Below are 21273 nucleotides of genomic sequence, written 5' to 3' on the forward strand. Positions count from 1 at the left end.
GGAAATGAGGCCCAGAAGCATGGGGTGGGAATGGTGACTTCTCCCAGGCAAGTCCATCCAGCAAGCTGAGCCCAGATCTCTGGTTCCAGGGCCCTGGTCCTGGGCTGGTGATTCACAGTGTCGCCCCCCCTACCTCCAGCCACTGAAATGTGACTACTGTTGAAGTTATTTTCATACAGAAATAAGTCGCTGTCACCATTATATCCCCCATCCCATCCCTATTGGAGTCAGTGATTTCCTTTCGCCACTCACACTTCAGGTAAATATTTCCCTCTGAACTTCTGAAGCCACCGCTTCAAGGTTCTCATTTCCCTTAATGTGTTTCCTCCTGGTTCCATTGAAAACGCTCTCTCTGCCTCCTGGGGCTCAGCCACCTCTTAGTCCTGGCTCCATGTGCTCAGTGTCACAGTCTGGCCTTTGCTTACTATTTCCTTCATCTCTCAACTGCAAACAGAGGTGCCCTGAGCCATGGTCCCAAGCCAGGAAGGTTCTGAACTGAGGGCACACTACAGATGTGTAAACATTTTACCTTGCTAACCCTGCTAGCCGCCTTCCAAAGGCAACAGGAAAACTAGGGACTGAGAGCCCCTGGCAAAATAAAAACCTGCAGAGACAGAAAGGGGGTGAGGGGGAGAAAGGATCCCGTTTCAGATGTTCATTTCCTCATTAGAAGAATTTTTTGTTCAAGTGTAGGGGCTTTGTGTTAGCCAGGGAAGGAGGAGATGGTGAGTTTAGAGGTGAGTGGGGAACACAAGAGTGGGGGCTCTAGGAACCATTGTTCTCCTTGTTTCCCATAGTGGGGTAACTTATTCCAAATCTGGGGTCAGAGCCTTGGCTTGAGGGGTAGGGGCAGTGCTAGGCCCACTGGGATTTATGCTTTCTGAGTAGGCTTGCCAGGGGTTTGCAGGAGGACTGGTGCTTTTTTGAGCCTTCATCGTACTTGCTCTTGGTACATGGTCAAGATGCCCTCAGGGCACCATCTCTCTCTGACCTTTCTGTGTTTTACTTCTTGTCATTTTCTACTTTTCGCCCTTGACATCATTTCCTAGACCCTCCAGCATCTGAAAAAGGAACTGCCATTTGGAAAGCCACCTTGTGCCACGTGTGGTGTATCTGCTATGGCTTTTCAGTATGACCATATACTTAAAGAGAGTTACAGATGAGGGAAGTAAGATCCACAGAGGTGGAGGGATTTGGCCCAAATGTACAGCTAGTAATTGCTATCAGAATGACCCCGAGTCCAGAGGCCCTACTCTTCCTACCCTACCGAGAACACACGCTGTCTTCTGATCCTTTCTGTCCTCTAGCTGTGGAGACATAAACCAGTGCTTTTGATCCCACTAATCATTCATGTGCTCATTCATGAAACAATAAGTCCCTGCTCTAGGCAAGGCATGGAGTGAGCTGCTGACAGAACACAGATGACCCAGACAGAGTCTTCCATCTCAAAAAAAGCATCCAGTCTGGGGTGGGAGAGGGTGTGGTAAGATGACTCGAAAACCAGAAAGCATGTGTCCAGATTCCTAAAAGTAAAATGAGTTCAGAGAAGAGAATGATCATTCCTTACAGGGCTATCAGAGAGAGCTTCTTGGAAGAGGTGGTTTCCGTTTTAGCCATTGGGAAACTTAGAATCACAGGTAAACAGAGACCAAGCATGTGAGGGGAATCTTCATTCAAGACCTTTCTTTACCAGGTAGAGAACCAAGACCCAGAAGAGATAGTTGAGGCTTCACCAAGGTTGCTCAGCCTGTGAGAAAAGGTTGACTTTGGGAGGACATTCTGGCCATTTCCTGAAGAGCTGTCAGGCAAAGTGTGGGAGGAGAGGTAGAGGTGAACTGCCTGGCGCCAAAACTGCCATCCGTGTCAGCAACTAATGGAGAGATTTACACAAATTCTAAGGCCCCAGTGCCCACAAAGGAGTAAAGACTGTGTGGACCTCCTTTATTGATTTTTCTGGAAGCTCTCCATGTCATTTGATGAGTGCTAATGGTAGATGCACACTCAGTTAAAGTGACCACAACAATTTTCCAGCTAAAAGTAGGCCCTGTCCTAAATGAGCATCTTCTATTAATTCTGGCATCCCTCTCTTTATCCTCCCACCTGGCCTCAGGTATCAGCCAACATTTAAAATATACTCTCACTTAGAAAGCCCTCTTCCCCACCCAGCAGCCTGTCTGTGCCATGGATACTGGGTATATTTCAGAAAGGCTGGGGAGTGGGGGTTGACGAGTGGAAAGATTAGATCCAGAGAGAATCTGGTAAGTGACTTCTTGGGGTTCCCAGAGTAAGTCTAGAGATGTCCTGGCTTAAAACTTTCCCAAACACCTGATGAAACTTGTGCCATCCCCAGGCAGATGGTGTGGTTCAGATCCCCAGTGGCACTGATGAGGGAGAGGAAGGTGCTGAGGACCGTGAGTCCCAGAGTCTGATGGATCCAGTATCTACTCACCAACCAGTTGGCCTTAAACTTATCTCCTCTTTAACTTTCATGTGCTCCTCTGTTAACTTCCATGTGCTCCGGGAGTATTACATAGATTAAAGGAATTAATGCACACATAGACCTTAGCATAATGCTTGACCTGCCACAGAGGCTTGGTAGATTGTACTTATTATTGTTAACTATTATGTAGGGGTCCCCAACACCTGCTTATGTAAGAGGCTGCTCGTTTTATTTTTTAAAATATTAACTTTTGTGTTAGAGGAGAACAATCTGAATTGGGTCTCAGGAAATTGGTCCGTGACTCTGTGTTACCTGACAAATGCCTTCCACTCTCTGGGTCTCGAGACTCTAAGCTGTCGAGTGAAGGAGTTGAAAGTGGTGATCTCTGAAAACATTTCCAGTTCAGCCAGTCAGCATTGCTGCCTTTCTTTGGCATAAGTGTCAGGTCTGGCCAGACTCCTGTTAGAGAGAGAAACAATGGGGTTCCTTGTCCCCACCTCTGCAGGCCGGCTTTCCCAACAATTCACCACCACCGAGCACTGGATGGCTGGCTGCTCATGTCTGATGTGCACTCAAAGTTATGGCGACCGTAGGAGGAGCTGTCCTACTAAATGAACACCTTCTATTCATTATTATCTCCCTCTGTTTCTCCTCTGACCTCCCATATCATTTCATACTTAAAATACCCTATTAATTAGAAAGCCCTCTTTCCCATAGAACAGCTTTGCAGAGTCAAAGGTTTTTGGATTTGAATGATCATTATTGGTGGTGTTGTCATTGTTTTCTTTAGCTCAAGTACCCATTCTTCAAACAAAAATGTTTCTCTGTGTGTTCCATATGCAAAACCAATTAAAGTGCATCCACTTGGGTTACAGTTATGGTGAGAAGCCCCCAACCCAACTCCCCTGTCCTCTCATTTTCTCTAGCCCTTGCCTTGGCCTGGGGGTGGTCCCAGAGGCTCCAGTAGTAACTGCCAATTTGAAGACGATTGGTCTAGGACATCCTGATATAAGTTTTATCGCAACAAAATAACGTAACCCCCTTTCTTTCCATCTTTTATTTATTCATCTTTCTTTTTTGGGGCCACATAGGGCTGTATGACAAGTGTTCTTATACCTCACGTGACCGAGGATGGGTCGTGGGCATTCACACCATCAGTGACCAAGGCAACAGAGACCCACGCTACTTTTTCTCCTTGAAGACGGACCGGGCCCGGCAAGTGACCACCATCAATGCCCACCAAAGCTACCTCCCTGGCCAGTGGGTATTCCTAGCTGCCACCTACGATGGGCGGCTGATGAAGCTCTATGTGAATGGTGCCCAGGTGGCGACCTCTGGGGATCAGGTGGGTGGCATATTCAGCCCATTGACTCAGAAGTGTAAAGTGCTCATGTTGGGGGGCAGCACCCTGAATCACAACTACCGGGGCTACATCGAGCGCTTCAGTCTGTGGAAGGTGGCCAGGACCCAGCGGGAGGTCCTGCTGGACATGGAAACCCATGGCCTCCACACGCCTCTACCTCAGCTCCTCCTACAGGAGAACTGGGACAATGTGAAGCGCACCTGGTCCCCCATGAAGGACGGCCACAGCCCCCAGGTGGAGTTCAGCGGTGCCCACAGCTTCCTGCTGGACACCACTTTGGAGCCCCCTCTGTGCGGGCAGACATTGTGCGACAACGCGCAAGTCATTGCCAGCTACAACCAGCTGCCGCGCTTCCGCCGGCCCAAGGTGGTGCGCTACCGCGTGGTCAACCTCCATGACGACAGCCACGAGAACCCCACGGTGAGCCGCCAGCAAATCGAGCTCCAACACCAGCAGCTGGCCGAGGCCTTCCAGCCCTACAACATCTCCTGGGAGCTGGAGGTGCTAGAGGTGAGCAACTCCTCCCTGCGCCACCGCCTCATCCTGGCCAACTGCGACATCAGCAAGATCGGGGACGAGAACTGCGACCCTGAGTGCAACCACACGCTGACCGGCCACGACGGTGGGGACTGCCGCCACCTGCGCCACCCCGCCTTCATGAAGAAGCAGCAGAATGGAGTGTGTGACATGGACTGTAACTACGAACGGTTCAACTTCGACGGCGGGGAGTGTTGTGACCCCGACATCACAGATGTCACCCAGACATGCTTCGATCCTGACTCTCCACACAGGTAAGACCCGCTGGGCAGGTGGTGATGCCCAGCTGAGAGCTGAGCTTCCCCCCATTTTATAGGCATGTGCCCTGAGGCCCCTGGGAGTCCTGGGAATTTTCCAGCTCACACGGCAGCCTTGTGACTGAGACCAGGCTGTTACTCATGTGATCTTGGGGACCACATCGAGCATCATCCATTACAAAGATGTGTTGACTGCCTACTCTGGGATAAGAAGGAACGGTCAGGACCCTGTCTTCTCAAAGAGCTCACAGTCTAAATTGGGTGGCATGAGCTGGGTACAAACAGCTGTTGAAGCGTACGTGGTAGAGTGGGCTAGAGTTGTCCTGTCTGTCCAGCCACCTGTGACTATTCACATGTAAATTAAGATGAAATAAAACTGAAAATTCAGTTCCTAAGCCACACTGGCTGCATTTCAAGTACACAGCCGTATGGGGCTCCCGTACTGGACAGAGCGGTGTGGTCGGTTGGGCAGTGTGAATAAAGCCAGGGTCAGATCTCTGTGGTACTATTTCCTCACTTGGTGACCTCTTGGAAGCCACTTCCTCATCTGTGCAATGGGAACAATCATGGTGCTCACTCTGCTGAGCTGCTCTGAGGACTGAGAGAGGGCATGCAGGGGTGGGCAAAAGTAGGATCACAGTTGTTTGTATGGAAAAAGCATGCAGGCTGTGGTCATAATAACACAAGAATCAGCTGTGTTTCACATACTCACAACCGTAAACCTCCTGTGCCCACCCTTGCATAAAGCATCATCTCTTGTAGTGGCTAGCAGGTAATATGCGCTCATTGAGTGTATCTGTCATTCTTTGTATGATAAAGGGAGCAGGTGCTGTGGTCAGGGAGTGCCATGGGACATCACAGAGAAGACTCACTTGCAGCATGAGTGTTTGGGGAAGGTGCAGGTACAACTTGCACATCAGAGACTGGGTTGGGGGAGAAAGGAGGGCCCTTGGGGAGAGGCACTTCTTCCTGTCCTGCTGAGAAGAGGGTAGAAGCGTCTTCTATCTAATGCCCCCTTAGCCTCTACCTTATGCTACCAACTCTCACCAGGAACGCAAAGGAGAAACCCAAAGGTGAACCCCTGGATGATTTATATTCTACGTGAGACCAGGAAGAACTAGTTTCAAGCCAGAGAAACAGTCAGCATCCACTCTCCGATGTCCCAGATTCGGGCTGAACTTTTCCATTCTGTCCGCACACAGGACCCTGGACCTGCTGATAGCCCGGGTGCATTTGCAGACCTCGGCAGGTTTTCTGCTGACTCCCCTCTTTATGTCTCTCTCCAAAGAGCAAGGGCCGCCCATGTACAGACAGAATACCTATGTGCAAAGGAATGACGATGCCTGGCAGCAAGCCAGAGAGCACGTCAGCTCAGCCTCCTGGCACCAGGAGGGCCCTGGACTCTCACCTTGGCTCAACACATGAGCAGCCCATGTGGGAAGCAGCCGTGGTGTGTGGCCAGTTCCTTCCAGGTCATGATGCCCTTTCATCTCTGCTCTCATTTGGGCTTTGACAGAATTTGGCAAGGAAGACAAGACAGAGGTTAGTTAGCATTTGCCTTTGATGGACAGGAAAAGAGAGGAATTTCGAGAGTGAAATGACTTGGTCAAGGTCATGGGTCAGGAAAGTCATTTGGTTAATTCACAAATGCAAGTCTTCCAAGATTAATGCAGTGCATACTCTGCTGAGCTAGACTCCCAGGGGTTACCAGTGTACCCAGGCAGAGTGGGCATGGGGAAGAGCAAAGGGCCAGAAATAGGTAGAAGTTATTCACCCATTCATTCATTCATTCATTCATCTATCCATTCTTGCATCCATTCTTGCATCTATGCAGCACATGTTTATTTAGCACCTACCAAGTCCCAAGAAGGTGGGTAGCCTGAACCCTCTTTTCCTGAAGGAAATTCAGGATTCAGAATGGTGAAGGGATTGACTCAAGTTCACTCAGCTACTCAATGGAGAGCTTGGATTTGAACTCAGATCCCTGGACTCCAAAGCTCCCACTGAAGGAGGGTATTTTTAAGTCCAAGGAACAGTAAGTGGCAGAGTTAAAGGACAGAGTTGGCAGGCAGGACAGCTTCTCTAAAGCCTTGGGAGAAAACTGTTGAGTGGGATTGGGTCAGGACTGAGGGCAGCCAGCCTTTGTGGAGGGCACACTGTGCTGGTGTCGGGGACCGTGGGGCTCCAGGTCCCAGATACCTCACCATCAGCAGGCAGAACTGGCAGGCTCCAGTGGCCTCCTCTTTCCTAAGTCATGGGGCTGCATGCCCAGCATGCCTGTGAGTGGTCCTATGCCAGTGCTGTGACCACTCCCACCAGGGCCTGTTTCTTTGCTGGCTCAGAAAGTCGTGTGCCCTGGGTGAGCCCCTCCGGGGCACAGCTATCTCCTGGCAGGTTGGGGGTGACAGCATTCTGGCGGAATCAGATCTCCTGTGTGCAGAGAGAAACCTGTGGAAGTTTGTAGAGAAATTTTTACTTTGTGACTTTTCAAAACAGAGGTGGGCAGAAGAAATGACAGAAGGAAAGAAGGAAGGAAGATGGGCACCTGTGATACAGTGAAAATTAGATTGACATTATGTAGATAATTTGTAATAAAGAGCTCAACTTAATTCTTGCCCAAGGTGATTCATTCTCATTCCCTCTCTTCTCTCTTCTCTCTTCTCTCTTCTCTCTTCTCTCTTCTCTCTTCTCTCTCTTCTCTCTCTCTCTCTCTCTCTCTCTCTCTCTATATATATATATATATATATATATATATATATATATGAAAAGACAATATTTCAGTTGCTTCTTCTCAATCTATGGTGAAGGGCCAGGTTTTGTTTTTTCTATATGCTACAAAACAGTACCTTTGTAATATACAGCAAAAGTGAATTGATATAAAATGAAATACCACAAGCATGGTGAAGCAGCGTCTGAGTTCTGTACATGTATCTAAGGGCTCACTCCCCATTTCTGTACTCAGTGTGCAATAGACTGGTGAGAAATAGTTGGTCCATTGCCTACTCTGAGTAGCCCCAGTGAAATTTCATCATTGTGACAATTTATGTAGCGATTCTCCTGAGTAAAATAAGATCCACCCATAATGCAGCTGGGCAGATTGGCAGACTCCATCAGAGAAGTACAATGTCTTTCAACACATTTAAACACACTTGTTATCTAATAGTCCTTGGGTCCCTGTGTTATAGGAGAGCATCCAGCCCTAGCAGATCTGGGGCTGCAGACTCAGAAACATCCTCTATAGAGGGAACTGAAGGCCAAAGCTCACATGGCCTCTTAGTGGTCATGCGGGGGTTAAGGGGGCTATAGATCCCTGCATCCTGGTTGTCTGCAGTGCACAGCTCCCCAGCGATGCCCAGACATCCTTGCAGGCCACAGAGACCTGCTCTTTGCCTTCTGTTCTCACTCTCTTCTTCCCAACTGCTCTAGAGAGCTTGGGATTACGAAGTGCTGAGAGAGTGGGTTTGGAGGAGAACTGGATAATGGCCTTGGGTTTCCTTGAGCCACACCAGCAGCGAGTTTTCTTATTAAGAGGCCATGATAAGCACAACCACCTGAGGATGAGCACAAAGAAGGGGACTGGGACAGTGAGGGGGCCAGGAGCCGTGTCATGTAACCATTTGAAGATGTTCGGCCTGGATAAGAAAATTCTCACAAGGACCACAGGCCTATGACACATGCACTTCAAGTATCAGAAGCCATGTTCCGTGGAAAATGGCGCATAATTATTCCGTATGGTTTCTAAGCCATGGCTGGTACTGGAGTGTTTCAATCACAGGAGGCAGTGTTGAACTGAGTAACAGGCAAGGCCTTTTCTTATGAGAATATTCCTTCCAGGGGAGTAATTCTCTGCAGGTGAGTGAGCTCCCCATCACCTGAGGCATGCACACGGAGGCTATAGCCAGGGTTATGGCAAATGGTGGAGAAGGTGGCCTCGATGGTCTTGGGGTTGAGTACTACACAGCCCAACTTTATGCTTATATCTTATTCCAAGTCATTTTAGGGAACCACATGGTGAGTATTTCTATCCTCTAAACAGGCATTTATTGGGCACATCTCCCTTTGCCAGCCTCTCTGCTATTCACTAGGGACGTTGGCAGCAATGGAGGCATATTCCTCACCATTGAAGGGCCTCCACTTTATTGGGGGAGTCATATTCAAACCTAAGACATTCTGAGCTGTGGTTTTAGTGACAGACAGTGGCAGGAGACCCAAGAAGCAGAGATTGATTCTGTCTCGAGAAAACAAGGCAAGTCAGTAGAGCAGGCCTGATTTGAACAGGCATTGGGCAGCACGCTGAGAGGTAGAGATGCAGTCTGCATCAGTCAGAGGGTCCTGGCAGGAACCAGATGGCACATTCAAACAGAATAATTCAGGAGAGTCGAAGGAGGAGCTATTTTGAAGGAGAGGCTATTTACAACAGTATTGGTTATTTACAACAGTGTAGGACAACCAGCAAGGCCAGGGCTGTCACATTGGGGAGCTATTTCCATCCTTGGCCTGTAGGGTCAGGAGGAGGGAGTGGCTCTGGAACCTAAAGAGAGTGGCTGCATGGAGAGGGCTTTCTGGCAGCAGCTGTGACTCTGGGTAGAGAGGAGTGCCAGCCTGCCGCACTCTGGCCAGAAGGGCATCGGAAGAGGAGATTCTTCATGTTGTTTGCCTGTGCCTTCCAGTCTCCAGCCAGTGCTTTCCGTTGGGGAACCAGACTGGGGATCACAAGGCAAAGGAATCTGTTTATGCAACTCAGAGAGGCCAGCCTCGCAAGGGCGCAGGGCAGGGTGGAGAGGTAGGGGAGAGGATGTGGATGAGTGGACAGAACACGTCCAGAACACCGGGAAGGCCAGCCCATGAGGAAGGTACAACGTAAGCAAGGGGGAGGGGAGAAGTTGGTGAGGAAGGACTTGGAGAATAAGAAGTCATGCAGTGTGGCTCAGGTCCAGGCCATAAGCAGAGAAGGGTTCTTCTCGGGGAAAACTCTACTATCACACTAAGTCCTTCCTCCTTGCCTCATTTCCTTACTTTATGTCCTTCTTTCCTTCCTTTCTTCCTTCATTTTCTTTTTATTTATTTCCTTCCTCCCCCCACCCCTCTTCTTCTCTTTTCTCAATAGATAGTTGTTGAACGTCCCTTTTGTGCCCATCCCGTCCCACCCCTGCCCTTTTGGAGCTCAGCATCTAGTGCAGCAGTCACCAACCTTTCGGACCTCACAGACCGCCAGTTGGTGACCACTGATCTAGTGGGTGAGACAGGCAGGTAAAGGTGCCATTGCAATCACTGGTGTGAGAGAAGGATCCCACGTTGGCCAGGAGGAGCAGTATGTGTGAGCAGGAGAAGTCTTTCTCTCAGACTCGGCAGTTAGAGAAAGACATTCCGGTGAACCTTGGCATTCTCTGCTGTGTTGGACATGAGCCAGGAGGGTAGAGCTTCATCTGTAGCCACTAGAAATGTCCACAAACAATAGAAATCCCCAGTAGCAGGAAATCACGGGTCAGGTGACACTTTGGGCTGTAGGCATCCCAATGGCAGAGGATATTGCAACAAATCCATCACATTCCTGGTGGGACCCCTCCAGTCTGCAGGCTCTGACTCCCTCAGGTGAACTTCACCTTTGTCCATGAGTATGTTTTCATGTGGAATTGGACACAGAGGAAAAAAGGGGTTTCCCTTATATACTGGTGGCTTATAGGGAAACATTATGTTTTCTCTTTTTGTTTATTATTTTTTTCATGTAATGAGGGCATTCCCTGTATCCATGTTGTTATTATTTTTGGACCCAGATTCCTGCTGGACATTGCTGGAAATCTTGGAAAAGGGTACAATAAGCCTTAAGACAGTCTCCTTTTTAATATATATATATTGATTTCAGAGAGGAAGGGGGAGAGAAAGAGATAGAAACATCAGTGATGAGAGAGACTCATTGATCAACTGCCTCCTGCATGCCCTACCCTAGGGATTGAACCTGCAACCCGGGCATGTGCCCTGACCAGGAATCGAACCATAACCTCCTGGTTCATAGGTTGATATTCAACCACTGAGCCACGCTGGCCGGGTGAGGCAGCCTCCTTGACCCCTTTGCTGGTATCTGTAGACCCCTCAGCCTCTCCCCCTGCCATTCAATGTTTCGTCTTCACTCACTGGGTCTCACTTCTTTGCTGGGATGACTGCATGGGACATATACTTCCTTCCTCCAAGTTCTTTCCAAATCTGGAAAAGTTGCATGGGACCAGGAGCTCTCAAGCTGAAGATCCAGCCCCCTCTTGCTATAGACGAGGAGACTGAGCAGCCAGAGGTGCGGCACTGACCCAGCCTCACGGCGAGAGTGCAGCTGAGTTGAGAGCAAGACCCCGAGTCCCGTCTCCAGGTCCGCAGGCACTTCACCCCCCTGCATTGTCCTGGTGTCTTAGAAGCTGGCAATCTGAAACTAGGAAAAATTCTATTTGGAATGGTCATGTTCTTACCCATCATCCGTATTTTGTTAAGACACTTGAGTAAACAGGGCGCTGTGATAAATGCCCCGGGGAGCCACGATGTAATCTCTGTCCTGAAGGCGCTTGTAAGCTGTGGTTTAATGACCTTTGTTACCGTCACTCCAGACACGGCCAGGCGGCAGATGATTAATTTCCAGATGAACCGCACAGACGATAAGGCTTACGTGCGCCCTGAGAAAAGACAGGCTCACTGTGGTTTGGAGAACTTTGGAAAGTTTTCTGGTGGAGAAGCATCTAGTTGGCTTTGTAGTGCTATAGAAGAGGTGGGTGAGTCCTGGCCAGTTTGGCTCAGTGGATAGACCGCTGGTCCACAGACTGAAGGGCCCAGGTTCGATTCCAATCAAGGTCACATACCTCAGTTGCAGGCTCTATCCCGGGTGTGCTGATGGGTGTGTCTCTCTCACATCGATGTTTTTCTCTTTCTGTCTCTCCCCCTCCTTCCACTCTCTCTAAAAATCAATGGAAAAATATCCTCTGTGAGGATTAAATAAATAAATAAATAAATAAATAAAAAGAGGTGGGGGAGAGCAAAGAGATCGAGGCAGGAAGGTGTGGGGAGGGACTGCAGACCGGTAGATACCATGATTTGTTCTTTAGGTCGTAGAGCCCGGAGAACCTGACTGTTACAGGATGCAGGAAGAATTGAGGGGAGATTCTAGGCCTGGCTCGGCAGCTCCTTAGCTATGCAATCTTGGGCAGGTCTCTTAATCTCCCCGTGCCTCCGTTTTCACCTCTGTCAAAAGGGAATAATAGCAATATCTGACCGCCTGGATGGCACGATTGCCTTGAGGGTCACATAAAATAATATCCCACAAAGAGTTCTGGGAAGTTAACCAGCGTACAGATGAAAGAGGCCCTGGTTATTTTTTCAGCAACTTTTTTTCATTCTTTTCCAGAAATCATGTAAGAGAAATGGCTTGGAATTTTATAATCAGAATATCAGAGTTTATTTAACATGACTAATATTCATTAAAGCAATAACAGGAGTCAGGCTTGGTGGAGGGGAAAAAGGATGCATGCTGAAGACTGATGAGGGTTTGAATCTTGCTCCCACTCTCGATCCACGGCCTGACCTCGGCCCATTTCTCAGGGAGAGTCGCTGGCTTGTCATCTCTAGAAGTGGGTGAGAGTGGCTCTCCTGGGACATGTCAGGAAACTTAAATGCAGTCCTTTGTGTGAAGCGCCTGGCGCAGCATCTGGCACATAGTAGGTGCTGGCGCAAGCTTCCTCCCTTCTGGATTGCACACATGGATCTCTCGTCAGCATTGTTTTTTCGGCGATGCCGTCCAGCAGCTTCATAAAACACGCCTAAATGGAACCACTACACACACTGAGGGCATGTGCCCAGATTACTTTCATTCTTAAAATACAATTTGTTTTTAGGACTGTCCACAGAACTGACGTTTTTAAATAAAGACCACAAAAGTTATATCGATCTCATTGGGCTTACACACTAGTTTATCTTGAAACTGACCCAAATGTCTAACTATGTTAGGGGATGTATTTCTGCATGGACTAATCCCAGGCACTATTGGGGGATTGGTTAGAATGGGTTGACATTCCAATTTGGTTGAAGTTCGTAGATTTTCCAGCCATCTCCAGCCCCCATACCTGCCTGGTCCAAACACACAGGCCCAGCCCACTGATGCACATGGTCTTGTTTTCTCTGGTTCCGTCTGGGCTCCCCTCGGGCTTGTCTTCTGAACAAAGTGCACCTTTGCTCACAGGTCCCATCTGTGACCCTGGTGTGCCTGTGACCTTGGTCTTTGAGAGTAGAATAGAGGGGTGAATGGAAAGCAACAGAAGAACTGCACGTGGCCCCTAAATTGAGGTTAATAAGGAGCTCAGCATAGTGACCAGTGAGAAGCTTCGGAGGACCGGTCATCTAGCAAATCCATAAGACTACTGGTTTCAGAGACAGAGCATATTTGAACTAGCTCCCTTAACATTCCTATGACATTGAACAAGTCTCTTCCTTTATCGAAGACTCAGTAGCCTCCTGTAAAAATTGGGATGATAGTAACACATGTGAAGGTTTAGAGCAGCGGTTCTCAACCTGTGGGTCGCGACCCCTTTGGGGGTCGAACGACCCTTTCACAGGGGTCGCCTAAGACCATCAGAAAACACATATATAATTACATATTGTTTTTGTGATTAATCACTATGCTTTAATTATGTTCAATTGGTAACAATGAAATTGGGGGTCACCACAACATGAGGAACTGTATTAAAGGGTCGCGGCATTAGGAAGGTTGAGAACCACTGGTTTAGAGGATTCAGTGAAATAATATACAGTCCTTAGCAAACTCTCAAAATAGCAGTGCTGGTTAGTTTGGGGATTTTCCATCTCCAGGAAATCTTCTGACCTCTTACATACATGTATCTTCATCTCCAGCCCCCCTTGATCCTGAGCCCCTCACCAGAGCCTCGGGACTGGCAAGGAACTTGGAGACGACCGGGTCACTCTTTACCACCAAGGGCCCCTTTTATTCTTGGTCTTTGCAAATTCCATTTTTTGAAAGCGTTTCTTTACCCCCCCGAAGCTCTGCACATATTAAAGGCTAATGTATCTATTTTCTCAAGAGATAAGCAGCACACCACACAAGTTAATGCCTTTCCAACAAAAGGCAAACGCATGGCTGGGATCTGAGGAAGGGGCTGGCTGAGTAATTCACGCTTGTCCTAGGGAAGGGGGGGGGCCCTAGGGGTGGGGAGATGCCCTAACCCCCTCAGGCCCACACTGAGCAGGGAAGGGGTGGAGTGAGCCATATCCTGGCCGAGGCTCTTGCTGCTGCACACTCTGTCTTTCAGTTACTGATGCAAGTTGGAATCCTTTTTTGGGAACTCGCCAGGGAGGCCCCCCAACTTGCGGGGATCTGAGGTGTCTCCCCTTTCACCCCTTTCCTCGATGTGTGTGTCCACGTCTGGCTCCCGGATGGATGGGAGCACTGGGTGCCCCTTTGAGGGCCTCGGCTGGAGGCGGTGGGGTTTTTCCATCTGGGTCGGGCATAGTCAGCACTCTCATTTTCCTCTCTACATCCACTGGTGACACTGACCACTCATGACAGCCTCAGCGCTCGGTCACATGCCCTCCCAGGTTGGGAACAAAGCAGAGGGGGTGTGAGGGAGGATTGAGAGGACAGACAGCAGGACCTTTTATGTGCATGAACCACATGTCCCTACATGGATCACAGCTCAGCTTATCTTCAAAACTCATCATTGGCTTATTGTCCACCTCCTGAGAGAATCCCCACACCCTCACACTCACTTTCTGAAAACATAAAACTAGTGTTTGCACAGCAGGGGGTGTTGCTTACAGGTTTGTTGGCGCAAGTCAAACAGTTTCTATTTCCCCATTGTTTGGCGGGGCCTTTTCTGTCTTTCTCCTTCCCTCTCTGCTTCTCTTACGTTTTACCCTGTTCTAGAGGTTGTTTGGGTGGTCTGGCGGTGAAGGGTGGAGGTGAGGGCACTATTGCCTCCATTTCAAGCTTCTGATGTTTGTGATCGCAGCCTTTCCTGGGTTCAGTCAGCCAGCCGCAGCTCTTAGCCTTGAGCTTGACTTCTGATTACTGACCTATTTTTATGGCCACAGAGGACAAGGGTGACTATAACTCCAAAAAGCATGAAGCATCTCAGAATCATACAGAGGGTGGAAGAGAGACACAAGAGAGAGCTCTTTTCCTGAGAATTCGTGCTACCAACAAAAAACCCAGTCTGCCTGTGGCTTGGCAATACCTTAGGAAGGAAGTGACTAGATATTGCCAGTAACTTCCTAGCCATCAGGGAGTAGCTTACTTCTTTTACTCCCAATTCGTCATCTGAAAAATGGGTAGATTTGGGTAGAATATTTCCCAGATCTCTTCCTGTACAGACATTTTCAAATCAGACACTGTCAGACATTTTCAAATCAGACACTGTCATCCTGGTTCCAGGCTTGTGGGGGAGCTTAATATTGAAAAGATACATCCAGGGAGGTAAGAGACGGGCTTATCTACCAGGGATTTGCCAGGCCCTATATCTTAATGGAGTGTAATGTGTTCAGAATAGCAATGAAGGAACAAATATGCTTTGTGACAAGTTAAAAAAAATCCTACTCCTTTGACTCAAGTGCCAGCGGTGGCCTAATGATGGTACCCCACCTCAGGCAGTCTGTGTACCCGCTCCTTTACTTACTCGCGGCCCCCAGGCCCTGAATGTGGCATCCTTGTTCCAAAAATCAGTTTGAATTTAATTCTCCTTTCGACAGCCTGACCTATAGTGTCATGCTTTTCCCAGCATCGTTTCCCCATACTCGAGCTCTGACTGTCACAAGACCCCATGAGACCTATCTCTTTTCTAACCCCGGGAGAAACCCAAATTTAGGGAAGTTCCTAGACTTGTTCGAGGTCATCCAGAGAGGTCTACATTTACTGTAAGGACTATGTAGTTCTAACTTTAGATCATTCTGTGATTTGCCTAAGGTTAGATGATTGGTATGGGGCCACGGTGCAGACTGAAAATCTAGAGGTTGCCATATTGATGATGATGTTGTAATTCTTGCTCTATTCTTCCCAAACATAATATTGTTCAGTCACTCTTCACATCTGTTCCATGGTTTTCATGGCTAACAAGTAGAGCCAAACTACACAGTCTACCTAGAACATTGCGGCTGCCACTGCTTATGAAATAGAGGTGGTTTGTCTTAATTTAATTGTGCTCCAAGTGCAAGACAAACCGCAGGGCTGTTGGTGAGCTGTGTGTGTATTCTGCTCACTGTGGTCAGTGTATGGTTTATCAACTGTGGTTTTGATCCTCTAAGAGGCAAGTGAGGTGGTGAGAAGAGGCAGTTGGGGGCCCTGGAAATGTTGTGCAAGCAATAATTTGACGTGAGATCATCACATGGCTGTTCTGGTACTTTCAACACACCACCCCACTTCAGTTGTTGCTTCTTCTTACTTATCAGGGTATTCTTATTGCTTAATGGTTTCCTTGAAAATAAGTAAATTCTGAGAACCTGAGGCTGTAAAACAAAGATTATGGTATCCCATGCAGAGATCTTAGGAAGTGGCGGATCACTTCACTCTGCGTGTATGTGCACCTACTATGTGCAGGTACAGTGCTAGGAGCTGGAATACAACAATGAACATTTCACAAGATAGGTGTGATTCTACCCTCATGGAATTCCCTGTAGGTAGGTCAGTAGCTCATTGGATCCATGCTTTATGGAGAGGTTCAAGGTGCTGAGGAAACACAGCAAATGGGTACTTGACTTGTTAGGGGTCAAAGTCACTTCCAGTCTGAGTCATGTTCACCAAGGGGTGTCACCAAGCTTGCCAGGAACCAGGTGTTCTGACGCTCTGCCTTCTGCTCCAGCCTCTCCAGAAGCCACTTCCAAAAAGGCAAATGAGAAAAATAGGAACTGAATAGTTCCTAGTGAAAGGTATTAATTTTAAATGAGTGTCCTTTATTCCAAGATAATTTTATTATTTTCTTTGGAGGGCCACTCCAGTATCCTTTATTTTATTCTACAAGAGACATCATACATGCTGGTGTGTGTGTGTGGGGGGGGATCATCTTCAAATGCTTTATTTATTTGTCAAAGTTAAAAATCACCACTTCCACCTCAATTTCTAAAAATGATCTAGAGGTCTTAAGAGTCAGCACCTTCCTCTCCTCCCAACCGAATCCTCAAGATTCTGATCCCACCCAAGTCCTGGGCTTGGCGTGATCGTGCCCCGCAGTGAGCCACAGACAGTGATGTTCCCAAGAGTTGACCTTCCATTTGACTCAGCAGAGGGCACATCCCCAAGAGACAACACTCCTAAAAGGCCAGCAGTGGGGCAGGAGAGCATTGATGTATAGAATCTGAGACCGGTAAGGCGAAGTGTCCAGTGGACCGAGTCAGAACCCAGACCCTCATTCACCTCCCTCCCACCCCCACTCAGCATTGAATTGTCCCCCATGCGTAAATACTCTCCTACTCCTACTTCGATGTTCTCAGGGTATCTCCACAAGCCACTGCCAATTCCTACTTCTCCATTTCTTCTCTCCTCCAGTCCACCTTCCATGTTCCCCCAGAAAGGAAAGAAAGCTGTTTGGGAAACATGAACCAGGTCGTTTTTATCTTTATAACATCTGCCAGGGTCTGCTTAGAGCTTTCTGGACACTCCATCCTCCATAACCTGCTGTACAAGAACCTGCCTGATGTGGCCCTTGCTGGCGCCTACGGCCTCATCTTAGGGAGTTGCTCCCCTGTCCCCAACTTTGCAGCCACCACCACAGAAGACTTGCAGAACCTCACTCTCCTCACACTCTTGCATGCCACTTGGCTTCTGGAGCTTCAGCCCTTTTCCTGGTCCCCACACTCGGTCGGACCTCCAATCAGTGTTTATTTTCCATGTAAAAACCTCACTGGAATCTTACCCACCTTCAGAGAGGAGTCATTGCTCTGTGCTTCCATCACGTTCAGCACCCCTTCTACTGTAGCACACAGAAGATAAGAGACTCACAGTGAAGGATATGGCCCGTCATAGCCAACAAACAGGGGTCACATCCCACCTCTGACATCTGTGAGTGGGAGCAGGGACTTTGGAAAAATGGTGTCACCTCACTGAGCCCTGGTTCTTCCTTTATAAACTGGGAATATCCATACCTAATACATAGAGCCCTTATAATCCTTCAAATAAATAATGTAAAAAGCTACTTTAGCAGTTCCAGGGTGTAGTCAACTCCCCAAATGGTAGTTTTTATTAGTGTTATCACATTATGTTGTGATCATCTGATTTGTCCCGCTTTGTTCATAAAATTGCTAACTCTGTGATGTGGAATTTGTTTGTATGCCCAGTTTCTACCTTAAAGCATGGTATTTGGTAGCATCTCAGTAAATTCTAGTGAAGCAAAGAGGAAAAGACTAAATGAATGATATGCAGGGAGGAAGGGAGCTGGTAGGAAGGAGGAAAGGAAGGCTCACAGGAAAGGAGGGAGGGCAGGAGGGAAGAGGAGAGTAATGAAACCATGAGTAATTCAATAAATAAATAAAAGAATCATTTTTTCAATTGCTCTTTTTTGTGTGTTTTTTAAATTTAATATATTTTTATTGATTTCAGAGAGGAAGGGAGAGGAAGAGAGAGATAGAAACATCAATGATGAGAGAGAATCATTGATTGGCTTCCTCCTGTACACCCCCTACTAGGTATTGAGCCCACAACCCGGGCATGTGCCTTGACCAGGAATCGAACCATGACCTCCTGGTTCATAGGTTGACACTGAACCACTGAGCAACACTGGCTGTGCTTTCAATTGATCTTGGATTGGTGCTGTTACATTTTTTTAGACTATGTGTCAGGCTTCTACAAAAAAGCTATTATTTTGGAAACCAATCATTCAGAATTCCTAGAATTTAATAAACTCTCCATGCACTCCCCCCCACCCCTTTGCCTCTCCTTACAGACAAGAGAGGCATATTTAAGCATTTCTGACAATGAAAGTAAGCAGGAGAATAAAGTCCAGATCATTAGGGCCCTTGGGATAAAAGTACAAAATCCAGGTTTTAGAACTGGTCACCGCTTGGAGAAAGCTTGTAATTTGGAATGAGGGATATGGATGCAATAAACATTCTGAGGTTTATCTTGCTTTAATGACTTGTCTCGAGTGGCTTTGATCTTTACGTTTGATAATCACTTTCAAATGGCCTAGTGTGTTCTGAAAGTGGAGGAGTGGGTCACAGACTTGAGATTCTCCCTGGAAATGACAGGCTGCATCAGGATTTGGAAATAGGCGATGTTCACAAGACTCACTCTGTTAGCTGTAGAAACAGGGCACCTGCCTGCGAGGAAGATAAACACATCGGTCCAGTGATAGGAACCAGGGTTCACTGAGGAAAGGACACCACAGGCCTTGGGGGCGAAGGCCTGTTCTCTCTAGCTCCTTGAGTGAGCTAAAAACAGAATTGGGCATCATGGGGCCTCGCCATGGGGTAGGCACCCTTCTAGGTACTTTCGTATGTATTGCTTCCGTGAGTTTTTATATTCCCCTCTCTAGGTTGCATGTGAGCATCACCATTTTATAGATGAGAAAATTATGGTTCAAGAGAGTTGAGTCCCTTCTCTAAGGCCACACTGTCCCTTACGTAGGAGAGGGAGCATTTGAACCCTTGTCCGTCTCTCTCTCTTAGGGTGTAGCTTTATCTCTAGCAATCTGTTGCTTTTTCCTTTAACCTGAAAGAACTGTCCCCAGCCTCCAGCTTGGAAGTTGCCCACTCTCAGCCAACTGAGGGCATCAACACATGACCGGCACCATTCCTGTAACCCACCTGCACTGATCAAGTGCCCAGGGGACAGCCCTGTGGCATGGCACTTCTCAAAGTTCTCCTTGGCGGCTCTCTCTTCTGCAGTGGGGAAGTCAGTTTGCTTTTAGTGGGAATAGAACCTGAGGTGGGTCCATCTTGACCTTGGCTCCCTGTGAGCCATACCACTGACCAACCATCTTTAAAATGGGAGAGCCCGTGTATTATGTTTCCAGACTTGGAAAAACTCGAGTTTTCCGTGATTCATTTAAGGGATTTGTTGTTGTTCTGCATTCTGAATGTAGTTCCCTTTTGCTTCTCTTTCAGCCAAACAGGCCCTGACAGCTCTCTCATTGAGATTATTACTGAGTTGTACCATCTCAGCCAGTGCATTTAGGAAATATGTTGTTGGCACTCACCAGTGAATGAGATGCATAAAGAAAATATTCTAATGACAGTTGAGTTGAGAGAGCTTTGATCTCCCTCCAGAACTGCTCTCATGGCTTTGAAATGCGGCTCTGGCAGAGGGGTACAGTCTGGGTGCCTTGGCACTGTGGGCTGGGCCCCTTGAAACCGACATTCCAGGGGACCTGCAACCTTCCCAGTGAGGTTCAGGTGCACAGCTGTGTGGGAAGAAAGGAGGCACCTCTCTTGAGAGGCTCAGGGGGAGGATCCAAGTTAGGAGGGACTTTCCAATTTAGCTCAATATTTCCCAAACTGTCTTGGTTATGCTGTTATTTGGGTTTGGGGTAAAGGCAGGGGTTGGGTGGGGTGGGGTTGGGGCAGGGATTATGGTCCAATATGTTTGGGAGCACCTCATACACTATCTGACCAACTCTTCATTTTGCATATTAAAGGCTCTGCAAAGTCTTGCAATTAAGAAATATATGTATTTAGCCTCGTTTAACAGAGCATGTCCTAAACCCATATTTGACTCGGAAACATTTTTCCTTTAGACGTGCATCTGGTTCATGTGGGTTCAGCCTTCTTCAGACTGGGATTTGAAAAGCACTGAGCTAACTCACGTGCTCACAGAGCAGATGGTGAGCCTGCGCTACAGACTGGGCCTCAAGAGTGTGGCAGCAACAGGCCCAGAGTTCAGGCAACGCAGTTTCTGCAGGAGGCTGCACTCCCTCCCATGCCCAACTTCCCAAGCCATGCTCTCCTGCAGGGACCTGTGTCCCCCCCCCCCCCGGAAAGGATGACTTCACCCATTGGTGCTGCCACCCAGCCTAGCGAATAGAGGCTTGTCCTCAGACCCTTCTGTGACCCTTGGGCAAGTTGGTGCATTTTCCTGAGCCTTGGGCCTCTCCTCCTGTTGTGAGATTATGCAATTTAAGAGAGGTGCTCAATAACTGCCAATCATTGGTAGCACACTCTCTCTGTCTCTTTGGAAGGGAAAGTTTAGGAGACACAGAGGGGATAAAGATTTGGCTCCACCTGCTTGATGCTCATAGCCTGATGGGGAAGACAGGTGCTCACACTGTGAAGATAACACAAAGGAGGTTGATAATAGAATCACCAGAATCCAAAGTGGGGGGGGCTCTGAGAAGGGGGGCATCTTTTGCAGCTAGAGATGATGATGACGATTTTAGTGTTGCTAATAATTATCATTGGAATAATAATAACGATGCAATGAAAATAGCCAAGGTTAACTAATGAGTGCCTTCTATGGGCCAGGCCCTGTGCGAGGAACTTCCTCCGCTGTGCCTCTAGTCCTTCGGACAACCCTGTTAGGTGGACAGCATTATTCCATGTTACAGGTGTGTGGTCCTGAGTGGGTCCATGGAGCACATCACCTGTATGCTGAACTTAGCATGGAGGCTTGGGTTTTGGAAAGCTGAGACTCAGGAAAAGAGATTGTGGAGCAGAGGAGGGTAAATAGGTGGACATGCTCAGGGAATAGGCGTAATTGGGGAAAACCAGAG

The 21273-nt window shown here is 48.0% G+C and overlaps 1 protein-coding gene across 1 annotated transcript in view; it reads left to right on the plus strand.

Annotated features, from left to right (window-relative positions):
* LOC102426948 (pappalysin-1) overlaps positions 1-21273 on the plus strand; it is a 299588-nt gene that overhangs the window by 136835 nt on the left and 141480 nt on the right. Inside the window, exon 3 of the mRNA XM_006099368.2 lies at positions 3532-4594. Within this exon, the coding sequence (XP_006099430.2) occupies positions 3532-4594 (1063 nt within the window). The remainder of the gene's footprint in view (positions 1-3531; positions 4595-21273) is intronic.

Source organism: Myotis lucifugus, unplaced genomic scaffold (genome assembly GCF_000147115.1).
Source record: "Myotis lucifugus unplaced genomic scaffold, Myoluc2.0 scaffold_273, whole genome shotgun sequence".
NCBI classification, from domain to species: Eukaryota; Metazoa; Chordata; class Mammalia; order Chiroptera; family Vespertilionidae; genus Myotis; species Myotis lucifugus.